At 49.4% G+C, this 12,598-nt stretch overlaps 1 protein-coding gene across 4 annotated transcripts in view; it reads left to right on the top strand.

Annotated features, from left to right (window-relative positions):
* LOC125761048 (tetratricopeptide repeat protein 28) overlaps positions 1-12,598 on the top strand; it is a 115,763-nt gene that overhangs the window by 98,195 nt on the left and 4,970 nt on the right. For 3 of the 4 annotated variants that reach the window (XM_049421813.1, XM_049421815.1, XM_049421814.1), the window contains exon 3: positions 8,538-12,562. In XM_049421813.1, coding sequence (XP_049277770.1) covers positions 8,538-12,562 — 4,025 coding nt within the window. Of the gene's footprint in view, positions 1-7,919; positions 8,204-8,537; positions 12,563-12,598 lie in introns of those variants that run through there. The other variant, XM_049421812.1, reaches the window with a different exon arrangement.

Genomic DNA, 12,598 nt, shown 5'->3' with positions numbered 1-12,598 from the left:
TTTGAAACCGGTCTCTTCTTTCCAACGGTGTCTGTTTTGCAGTTGTTTTCCGTTTGTTTTTTTTTCTCCACCCGGTTCATTTTTGTTATTCTCTACCGCTTCCACCACTGATTCTGACGCAATGATGGCAAAAGCATCTTTAATAGTTATCCGAATAGTTCGATTCCTTTGGCTCACCCACTACGATGTATGGTGCTTTTGTTGGTGCTTTTGCTTTCGGTTCAATTGTGGCGCACCTTCAATCGACCACTAGCGGCCGCCGGTGTTAATGTTTGCGTTTCATTAAGACACACTTATGTATACCGCTGGCAGCGCCTAAGCGTTTGCATTTTTTCGGTTAGCGCGTAAGCGTTCCCAATCGTACATGATATGCTGCGTTCCACCGAAAGGGATGGCAGCTTCGATAAGGGGGAAGGAGGGAGGGGGGGGGAGAACGGGAGGCATTGAGGGAAGAAAAATGTAGCGTTTCTCTTCCTAAGCGATCGACATTGTGGGTACGTTTCAATCGGAACATCACAGCAGGTCAATCCAATAGCAGAGAACCAAGTTTAAAACGAGAAAGACTTGAATGCCTCATCAAGCAGGGTAACCTTGAGCGGTCAGTGAGGAACAGATTTTCACTGGTTGTATTTTTTTTTTGGTTTGCTTTTTGTGTTTAGAGTTTTCATTTGCGAGAGGGCGGAAATTTAGATTGCAAACGGCCGAGCTCAGTTTTCCACGATGCCACCTTTCTCATGGCAACGTTTTTTTTCTTACTTCGTTTTTCCTTTTCGGTGCCCAAGTGAAAAGCTCGTTTCCGGGAGAAAGTGTACTTTCCTCATTGAAGTACACACAAAAAAAAACCGGAAAAAATAAGAAACAAATATTTTGCACCAGTAATTATACGTCGGCAAGAGTGCACTATTCGGTGCATTTTGTTTTTTTGCTCCACCGATCAGGCACAAACAACATGCACATTAGATGTGGCCACTCGCGGCCATAACACTCGTAAGCATCTAGCACTTGTTTGATTAATCTATGCCCTTTGACAAGTGTTTTCGTTTCTTCCCCGCGGGGGCCTTTTATGTCAAAGTAGCTCGCGAAGAAAGCGATAGAAATGGTGTGTAGTGTTCCGCGTTTTAACCCATCTGACCCCTCCGGGGTATGTGCTGACATTTTTCTTTGCTGTTTTACAACAGCACCGTGCGCACATACATAATATATATGCACGGTAACACACAGTTCATCCCCATGATCTATGCGATAAGCGCCATTCAACCGTAGAAAAGTCCCCTAAAGAACCATAGAGTGCGGTGCTGCAGCAGTCAGAGACCATCCCTTTTGTGCCTTTTGTGCCAACTGCATTAGCACCGTTTGTCGGACAAATGAATTGGCCCGTTTGCGGTGGACGGTGGAAATGTCGACAGCAGCGGACTTCCTTTGGCACTGGAACCGTAACGCAAAACTATGCTAATTACTGTGTGTGTTTGCGTTCGCTGCTGGCCACCGGATTGTGGTAGCTAACTAGGATGCTGCTGCCTAGACCCGGTGTGGTGCCCTACAGCTTCACCGTGGTGCATTTCATTGGATTGCGGAAAAAAAAAATCCCCAACCTCGGAAATGATGATGTGTTTATTTTGCTCCGTATGCTCGATGGTCTGCCTGTAGGGTGTGTATGATGGTATAATTAAGCTTAACTTCTAGCAGGAAAAATAGATAGGTTTGAAGTGAGTGAATAGAATGGAAAGCTGCTGGTCGTGCGGGAAAAATGCATTACAGGAAAATTCATTCCATTCTACCAACTGTTTGGCTTTCATCTCGCATAACCATGATGCTTCGAAGGGCATTTTCCAAGCCACCTTCCTTGCATGTCCCATTAACCATCATCCAAGTGCCATGTCGAAGAAGGGTAATGGCTTGTATGTTTAAATTCTTTTGCCCCTCTTTCGTTACATGACGCTTGTCGGACAAAGTTTTGTGTTTGTACTTTCCCGTACGGCTAATAGATTGCTACATTCAGGCTAACGATGACGTGAGCTGGCAATTAAATTTGAAGTGATTTATTGACCATTTGATTCGCTGCGCACATTAATTAAAAAGCCTTTTTCCCTCCCGTTTGGTTTGGCAAAGTTTTCTAACAAACCGCGAGCGAAAGGAGCTTAATTTCCCCCGAACGGTGGACGGTCGTTTTCCTGCTTTCCGAAGCAGCAGCGGCAGCAGCAAAAAACCCTCCCCGATCGTTTAGTTTTGCTTTTGTTTGTTGTACGTGAAATCGTGAAAATAATTGCTTTCTACAGCAACAACAAAAAGTCCCTTTAAATGATCTCCTTGCCTGATTGCTTGCTTATTTGTACATCGATAATTTCTGCACATTTTTGCACAAATTAGACAAGCCAAAGCTATCGAGAGCAGCACTCGCGGAAGCGTTTCAGTTTCTTATACGTCGCGATAGCTTTTCTTGCACGCCGCCACCGTACCCTGACCGACCGTGACTCGGCGACTTGTGGGCTTCTTCACCCACGGCAAGCAATCATGCTGCGTAATCATTTCTATTTCATTTTCATGCTTCCATCCATCCCGATCTTCAGGTTCCCCTCCACTCCCTGTACAGCCGGTTTGGTTGTGTCGCGTCACACCGATTCCGAGTTCTACGGCCAACGGAACACCACGGCATTTTAAAAGCTTCTCAACCGTTCCCGCAAAAGGGATGCTTTGATGTTGGTTCTGGTTCGGTTTTCCACCCGCGGACCACTTAAACCGTTGTGTGGCAGCCTGCCCCATACGGAGGCTTCTAATTTTTGGTTGAGTGTTTAATCATTTTCTCAAGCGGCATTGGTTTGCGGCATACCAAAAAAAAAAACCAACGGATATGCGCACGGGATAAGACCACCATTTTTCGGTAATCGGCGGGGTTTTTTTTTTAATTTTTTCTTTGCTGTTTTGTTTTACGTTCGCTTTGCCGTGGAGTGAGCATATTTTGTAATTTGGAAGGAGCAGTGCGTCCTTCCAAACCGGTGGAGCATCTTTTTACGAGATTCAAGTATCGACACTTTAGGGCTCGCCTAGCATTAGGTTCGATTTCCTGTAATCGATACCCGGCCGGCGATGGTAGGAACCGAGCGAAGGGAGAAGAGATAGAAAGTGAAACCGCAAAACCTATGATTAGGCAGATTCTATTTTCATAGAATTAAATGAACATGAATAATGTAGCACCATTTGGTTTGCTATTTGAGCATTAAAATATAAAAGGAAAATTTTTAATTTTATAAGCTAAATTAAACAAAAAAAATTTAAAGGTTTCTCGCTTCTTGCACTGTTGAAGTCTTTCTATTTTAATTTAATATTTCCTTCGCTTATATGTTTTTTTTCTGCCTAAATATATGATGGGTTGTTACTAGAGTAATATTTTTCAAGCTATACAACATTTTTTCACGATCAGCACCACTTCAATATGTCATAACTTCAGCAATATTTACAACAGCGTTAGATTAGCTTCACAAATGCGCCACAAACCCCCTAACGAGGGCAGGAATCTTTCTTCCATCGCTCTACCGTACAACATTACGATGGTGAAAAAGGAAGCATGTTGATGAATTTCATTCAACTTTCCCGTGACCTACCGCGCGACGATGATGGACAAATGAACCACCGTTCCTGGTGGGAGCATAACTTACCGCTCGCAGCGCCTGCAAGGCGATTGGCAAACAGCGGACACGGACTTCGAACATGTTGGAACCGAAAGAAAACCCTAACAAAACCAAGATTGTTCTGTGTGCATGCGGGAACGATCGGCAAAGAAAAAAAAAGTGGATTGGAAGAGCAACGGTGAAGAGATTCCATCTGTTGCGGTTAGTGCAATTCATCGTCATCCGGACGGATGCATCCTCATCCAGCAATCATCCGTTTTGCGCTTCCCTATCGGGAATGGGATTCTTACCCTTACGGACCTCCGACAAAAGGGAAGCCAACGAGGGAAAGCGCGTGGAGGTTCGATCGTATTACCAGTGCACAAAACCACGACGGTGCGGTCCCGGTGCCTGTTCTAAGGATGAGCTTCCAACCGATCGGCACGGCTTTGGCTCGCGGTTTTTGGCCACTTCCATATCCCATTTTTATTGTTTTTTTTGTGTGTGTGCTGCAAAGCGTCGTTTGCACGCTTCAACACGCGTCCACCACCACCCGAAGGGGGGGGGGGGGGTGGAATTTCTTTTCATTTACTGTTCGGGGCTTCCACGGGTGCGATGATCCTTTCGCGCACATGTGGCTTTATTAGAGATGAAAGTACCCCGGGTGTGGTGCATTGGGGCGTACGGCCGGTATTGTGCTTGGTTGCTGGCGGGAAAAGTGTAATTACATCGGTAGGTCTTAAAGGTAGTTCTGAAGAAAAAGGTAACGACACTAACAACAACAAAAAACCCCAGCTAAAGTTGGGTTGCTTGACGCCACCGAAGATGCCGATGTGCAATGTGCGCGGCCATCGCCATTCGGTACGAAAGATGAAGGAACAAAAGTGAACTGTTTATAACCTCGAGCCGGTTAATACAAACCCTCATTCCTATCGGTATTGATGTTCCGTGAGAGTTTTTTTTTTCATTCGCCAGATCTCGAAAAATGGTTTATGATTGTTGCACGATTTTGTAGATCGTATGCGACGAAGCACAAAAATCGGTCCCGGTTTTTTAAGCTTTCGAGTAGAATAAAACACACCTTTCACTACCGCAGCATGGCTGTCGCTACAATTTGGTCGCAAATTAATTTAGTTTTGCAATCAGACAAAAAGGGACAGACGATCGGGTTGGAAGATCGATCGATTACGGACCGGGTGCGACAGTTACACCGACAGCACCGGTGTAAGACAAAGCGCTTTCAGGGTCGTTTGGTTGCTTAAATTGATTTCCACCCGTGGTACGATCCCAGTCACCTTCGGAACAGATCATCTCGGTTGTCCATTCGCGCTCGGGCGCACACACACACACGCACGTTATCAAAATTCCATTATCTAGTTCGGTTTCAGCTTTCCTGATGGCAGATGTGTGTGTGTGTGTGTGTATGTGCGTGATTGCACTCCAAGAATGGCAGATTAATTAGCAATGATTAGGATCATCGTTACCCCGGAAATCGTTGTTTCCACGCCCGTTCACCATTCGCTAAAGTCCTTACGGAGCGGCAGCATCTGCACCGAACCGAACTAATCTGTGCCGTTTGCCAATTTCGTTGCCCGTGCCCGTCAAGGGTATAGGGTTTTGAAAAATTGTTCCCAACCACAGCCAACGTCCGACATTATTTTTGCTGCCCCGCTTTACTACTTCGTGTGCTGCGGTCAGCAAGCGACGAACCGCGCCAAACCGTTACGGTGGAAATGATGAAACGTTCCGTCACCTTGGCCACTTGCAGAACATTTACTACGACCGATCTATCGGGGGGTTTTTTTTTTTGTTAATAACATACCGCCAACATTTCCTTCCACGCTTGTAGGATGTGTTTCTACGTGTGTGCGTTCGTGAAGCGTGAAAAACAAATCTCCATCCTTGTGTCCTTTTTGTCGATTAGATGCTTCAAGGTGGCCACACACACACACACATGTCTTATCTAGCGATACACACCAATGCGTGTTTGCAAGTCTTTTTTCTTTACCATCCACTCTCCCATCCCCACCCCATCTGTCCCCATCTTCACTACCCACAGTGGAAATTGATCATCCCCACAGAAGAAACCCGGTTGGTCGGAGTGTGCGGGTGGAATGTGGAAAAGTGTAAAAAATGACCCGTCTTAAAACTGAAAGCCACGTAAATGAGTCCAACTGGCCTGAACGATTTTGCCTGTTGATTCGTGCTGATGGTGGAAAATCGAGCACAGTGCGGAAAGGAAGAGAATTGCCAGGGGTTTTGAGGAAATAGCTGTACGTACACCGTACAAGCGAAACGGTGCGGCAAACATGATAGCAATCATAATAATTGATTACACGTATACCTCCTTCAATTTATTTATACAAAATCTTCCAAAACCAATCCACCCAGCGTGTGCGCACACTCGCACCGTGCAGTAGTGTGCACCAAGTATGTGTTGTCTGCATTAGGCGGTTATGGGTTCGCTTTTCGCTTCCACCCAAAGTTCCCGTCGTTTCTATTTTCTCTTCTACCGAAAAGTCCTAAATTTTTGCTTCGAACGTTTGTTCGGATGTTTTGTGTTTTTTTTTTTTGTTGTTTCTTTCTTTCTCTACTTTGCCTTTTTGGTGCTTGGTTTTTCTTTTGTTTTTTTTTTTTGGGGTACATGATGCTTTTGCAAATGCATGCTTGCGGAGTGTTTCTTCCGTCTGGTGCAGTTCGTCTGATTATTACTACCAGCTCCATTACACACTGATACGGGCAGTGCTCTCGATCTTTGAAACGAAAACTGTAATCGCAAAAGCCACACATTCGGGCACGATTCTTTTTTCGGGGTGAAGATATACTTTTTTGGTGTGCGTTTTTTGTTTCAGTTTGTTGCTTTCTTCTTCCCTGTACAACTCCGATAGAAGCTTGTCTGATCGTCGTACCGTTTGTGTATGTGTGTTTTTTTTGTTGCTTGTGTTATTTCAAGCATGTTTTACATATTCTGATGCCTAGAGCAAGGTCGTAACTCATTTTTGTTGTTGTTGTTGTTTTGGATGGGTGCACACCTTCGCACACAACAACAAAAGTGGGTTATCATACCGTATGCGCTCCATTTCTTTATCTTTTTTTCGCCAAACAAAAAAGTTTCCAAAAAAAGTTTTTTTTTTGTTTAAGTACAAAATAGTTACAGTTCAAAAACGAATTTTAGAAACAATTTAGCTAAATTGTGCACAGATGCAAAATACGGCACGTAAGACAAACTTCCACAAACCTTTCCCCCGTCAGTCAGCTGGCGGCGTTTTGTTCCGTTTGAATGAAACCGAAATTTTATAAACTGTGAAGCAATCAAAATTCTTCTGTGCGAGCGAAATTCTGTGCTACCGACTCGCACGAAAAACAAAAAAAAATATATGGAAGCACATTTCCATTACTGGAAGGGAAGGTTTTGTTCCCGTTTTCGGGGTTTCGCGAATGAGACTTGGCAACACTTCCGAGATCCCGCATACATACACTCATCATGCGACCGAAAAGGCACGTCAACTGTGTTGCTTGACGATAGGTAGAGCTGGGCGGAGGAGAAGGTGGAGGGGAAGGGCAAAATCAACATGATACCCTTCGTAGGACTGCACCTCACCGTTGGGATGAGTCGGACAGGTAGATATACACCCCGACCGTAAGAAGATACACAACCCCGCCACAACTGAGGGTGTCTTCTTCAACGATCGAACCGTAGGCTAAGGGGGGGAATGGGGATTTGGGAGGGCAAGCAAAGTGAGGATGCGGAATGCGATAGGATAGATAGGCGAGCGAGTAAGACAAAGACGGTGGCAACCGATTTCCGACAGGACGGGGTCGAATGTAACACAACAGAAAAGAGCGATTTCATTCCCATGTTCAATCGTTTGCTTGACTTGACTCGTTCATAAGGGATGGGAAAGAGAAAACTAAAGAGTAGAAGGGAGAGCAAGAAAGAAAGAAAGAGAGAGAAAGAAAGTGAGTAAGAGAGCAAGAAATGGGAAGGAAATATAACGGAAGATGGAGCGCGGGGAAAAGATGGAAAACAGGTGAGTAAGGGGATGATGATGGGCAATCTTGGCGACGGAAAGACAATTGCGAAGAAATACCTGAGCGAACGGAGACAGACAGACGGGGTTGCGCACCCCTAGATGATGCGATCACGAGATTTCTCTCGCGATCGTAGAAGATCGCGCCGCAACTCTCTCTCTCTCTCTCTCTCTCTCTCTCCTGCTAGCTCTCTTGTTCTCTGAAAAGCAGCACCTTCGAAGGAGAATGCGCGTTCGTAGCAATTTTCAGCGCGTACGCGCTCCCAGTTTAAGGTGAACCGCCGCGTGAACACGATCGTCATTGCCGGACGGTCCGGGTCGCGAGTTCGCGATCGAGACACGGACTCCAAAGTGCAGTGCCGGGTGTGTGTATGTGTGTAAATCTGCATCAATTCCACTGCTACAATGCACACCGAGCGGCGACATCGGCATCGGAACCGTGGTACGGTAACCGGCCATCAAACTACCGGCAGTACCGCGATGACGGCCACCGCCATCACAGCGCAACAGCAACCCGCCATCCATCCCACCGTCTGGGAGATTCTATCCGCCGAGCTGATCCTTTCGGTACCGTAATCGCGAGTTTCTCTTCGGGCCGCCATCCGCGGTCGCTAATTATACAGTGTGTGGTGAAGCGATGCTGCTAACTGATGCTGCTGCTGTTGCTCGTCCTTATCGTTGACTGGCACAGCGCAGCACAGCTTTCGAATGTGTGCATGTGTGTACGTGTATGAATGAGCTTGTGTTCGTGTGTGTGCGTGTGCGATTGATAAAGAAGAAAAAAAATGTTAATGTGCAACTAATGGGAGGTTTTTCTTGCATTCCCTTTTTTTTCTTTCTCTTCCTCCCATCCTATTCCCATCCCATCATCTGTACCCGGTAACCCCTGTGCGACCTGTAGAACGAACCGGAAGGTACGCCGGAACTGCCAGCGGCCAACAGGGCCCTCTTCCTGGAGAAGGTGCGCCAGTCAAATACCGCGTGCCAGAATGGTGACTTCAGTACCGCGGTCCAGCTGTACACGGATGCGCTCGGGCTGGACCCGGGCAACCACATCCTCTACAGCAACCGATCGGCGGCACGATTAAAACAGGGCCAGTTTGCGCTCGCCCTACAGGACGCAACGCGTGCCCGCGAGCTGTGTCCCCAGTGGCCGAAGGCGTATTTCCGGCAGGGTGTCGCGTTACAGTGCCTCGGCCGGTATGGGGAAGCGCTGGCAGCGTTCAGTGCCGGCCTTGCCCAAGATCCCAACAGCAAGCAGCTGCTGGCCGGGCTGGTGGAAGCCTCGATCAAGAGTCCGTTGCGGCACGCACTCGAACCAACGTTCCAGCAGCTGAAAGCGATGAAGCTCGATCAGTCACCGTTCGTGGTGATATCGGTGGTTGGGCAGGAGTTGCTCGGTGCCGGCCAGTACCATGCCGCCGTTACCGTGCTCGAGTCGGCGCTACGGATCGGGTCCTGTTCGCTCAAGCTGCGTGGTTCCGTCTTTTCGGCGCTAAGTTCCGCCCACTGGGCATTGAATCAGCTGGACAAAGCGATCGCTTACATGCAGCAGGATCTTGCGGTGGCCAAAAGTCTCGGTGATACGGCGGGTGAATGTCGGGCGCACGGGAACCTTGGTTCGGCTTACTTTAGCCAGGGTTCGTACAAGGAGGCATTAACGTCGCACCGCTACCAGCTAGTGTTGGCGATGAAGTGCAAAGATACGCAGGCGGCTGCGGCCGCTCTTACCTCGCTCGGTCACGTATATACGGCCATCGGTGATTACCCGAATGCGCTTGCCTCACACAAACAGTGCGTACAGTTGGTGAAACAGATGGGTGATCGGTTGCAGGAAGCGCGCGAAATCGGTAACGTCGGTGCAGTGTATTTGGCGATGGGTGAGTTCGATTCGGCGGTCGACTGTCACACGCAGCACCTGCGGCTTGCCCGGAAGCTAGGCAACCAGGTGGAGGAGGCAAGGGCGTACAGTAATCTTGGTTCGAGTTATCACTACAAGCGCAACTTCACGCAAGCCATCACCTACCACGAGAGTGTGCTGCGGATAGCGCAGCAGCTTGGTGATCGTGCGATCGAAGCCCGGGCATATGCTGGGCTTGGACATGCGGCACGCTGCGGGCACGACTTTGTGCAGGCCAAACGGTGGCACGAGAAGCAGCTGGAGATGGCACTGGCCGCACGTGATAAGGTGGGTGAGGGTCGTGCCTGTTCCAACCTGGGCATTGTGTATCAGCTGCTAGGGGAGCATGATGCGGCGCTTAAACTGCACCAGGCACATCTTACCATCGCACGTCAGCTGCAGGATAAGGCTGGCATGGGACGTGCGTACGGCAATATTGGCAATGCGTACTCAGCGGCCGGCTACTACGAGTCAGCGATCAAGTACCACAAACAGGAGCTTATCATCAGCAAGGAGGTGCACGATCGTAGTGCGGAAGCATCCACGCACGGGAACTTAGCCGTTGCGTATCAAGCACTCGGTGCACACGATATGGCGCTGATGCATTACCGTGCTCATCTGAACATTGCCCGCGAACTGAAAGACACTGCCGGGGAGGCCTGTGCATTGCTTAATTTAGGTAACTGTTTGAGCTCGAGGCAAGAGTTTGCCCAAGCCGTACCGTACTATGAGCAGTATCTTATGCTGTCCCAGGAGCTGGGTGATGTGGCGGCCGAAGGTAAGGCGTGTCATTTTCTTGGTTACGCACACTATTGCATCGGTAACTACCGGGAAGCGGTACGGTACTACGATCAGGATCTAGCACTCGCAAAGGATTTGCAGAACAAGATGAACATGGGCCGAGCGTACTGTAACCTTGGGCTAGCACACCTTGCGCTCGGAAACACCGGTGGTGCGCTGGAATGTCAGAAGTATTTTCTTGCCATTGCTCACATGACTAACCACCTGCCGGGGAAGTTTCGGGCACTTGGGAATATTGGTGATGTGTTGATCCGGATGGGTGATGTAGATGAGGCGATCAAGATGTACCAACGCCAGCTCGCCCTCGCTAGACAAACCCGTGAACGTGGCATGGAAGCTGCTGCCTGTGGTGCACTCGGACTTGCGCATCGACTGCTCAAAAAGCTCGACAAAGCCCTGGGCTATCACACGCAGGAGCTAACGCTTCGGCAGGAGATGAGTGACCTGCCGGGTGAGTGTCGCGCACATGGACATCTGGGTGCGGTGCACATGGCGCTTGGTAACTATACGCACGCAGTTAAATGCTACCAGGAGCAACTAGAACGCGCCCAAGAGCTGCAAGATTCGGCGGTCGAGGCGCAAGCATTTGGCAATCTAGGTATTGCACGGTTAAACATGGGCCATTACGAAGATGCGATCGGGTATCTCGAGCAACAGTTGGGTACGCTGGAGCAGGTCAACACCCCGACGGCGCAGCACGATCGAGCGAGGGCACTAGGACACTTGGGTGACTGTTACGATGCACTCGGCGATTATCACACGGAGGCGATCAAGTGTCACGAACGCCACCTGCAGCTAGCCATCGCACTGCAGAGTCCGCGCGATCAGGAGCGAGCCTACCGCGGGCTCGGCAACTGCTACAAATCCGTTGGCAATCTTCAGGAGGCGCTCGTGTGCCTCGAAAAGCGGCTGGTCGTATCGCACGAGCTAGGCAACCCGGAAGCGAAGGCGGCAGCGTACGGTGATCTGGGAAGCATACACAGTGCGCTCGGTAACTATGAACAGGCGATCAACTGTCTCGAGCATCAGCGCGATATTGCCCGCGAGCTTGGCGATCGTGTGCTAACGTCGGACGCGATCAGTGGGCTTGGTGCAGTTTTCCAACAGATGGGTGACTACGACGAATCGTTACGGTTACACAAACAGGACCTCGAGCTGGGTGAGAGTATCAATCATAGCACACTGCAGGCACGCGCTTGTGGTAACCTTGGCTCCGTCTATGACGCACTGCGAAACTACACGGAATCGGCCCGGTACTACGAGAAGCAGCTTACACTGACGTCCGACCGGCAAACAAAAGCACACGCCTGTCTCGCTTTGGGGCGGGTCTATCACGCAATGGAGCAAGTGCCGCAGGCGGTCGGTTTTCTACGGCAGGGTCTAGCCATCGCTCAATCTCTCAACAAGCTGGAGGATGAAGCGAAGCTACGCTACCGGCTCGGGCTTTCGTTGGTCGCCTCCGGTGATGATGATGCGGCTCGCCAGCAGATGGAAAGTGCGGCACAGATCCTCGAGTCAATACGCAGCGACCAGGTAACGCCGGAAGCCCGTACCCAGCTGTACGATCTGCAAACATCCTGCTATCAAACGCTGCAGCGCGTACTGGTTGGGTTGGGTCGCACGGAGGAGGCACTGGTCGCGGCCGAACGCTGTCGGTCACGTATGGGTGCCGACTCGAACCAGAGTGCGGAGAATTCGCTCAATAATCGCAAAACGCTGCTCACCTGCAGCGAGTACATCTTCGACACAGTCAATCGCAGTAAGACGAACATCATCTACTACAGCCTTGCTGGGTCCGATCTGTACGCATGGTTCCTGCAGCCCCAGAAGCGTATCGTACGCTTTCACGCGACCAAACTCGACGAACAGACGCTACCGATGATGAAGAAGAAGGCGTTGATGGGATCGGGTACGACCGTTTCGGTGGACAAAAAGGTCAACCCGCTGGAGGAAGCTACGGGTGAAAATAGTCTGCTCGAGCAGTACATTAACTTTGTGCGCGATTGTTTGGGCGTTAACTCGGGCAGCGTGTTGCAGGAAGGGGACGGTAGCGGTTGGAAGTCTTCGAACGAGAACCTGATCGATGACTTCACGAATGAACGGGCCGGATTTTTGCGTATGGTCAACCGGAATCATTTGCTTAATTCGAGTAACTATTCACTGAGTTCGCTCTTCAGTCTCGGCAGTGTCGGTGGCTCGGTCGCCAGTCTGCAGGGTTCAACAAGGTACGAGTCTTAGCGCATGTCCGTTTGGTGGAGATG

Source organism: Anopheles funestus, chromosome 2RL, assembly GCF_943734845.2.
Source record: "Anopheles funestus chromosome 2RL, idAnoFuneDA-416_04, whole genome shotgun sequence".
In the NCBI taxonomy this organism is placed as follows: domain Eukaryota; kingdom Metazoa; phylum Arthropoda; class Insecta; order Diptera; family Culicidae; genus Anopheles; species Anopheles funestus.
This window is presented reverse-complemented; position numbering and strand designations above follow the sequence as displayed.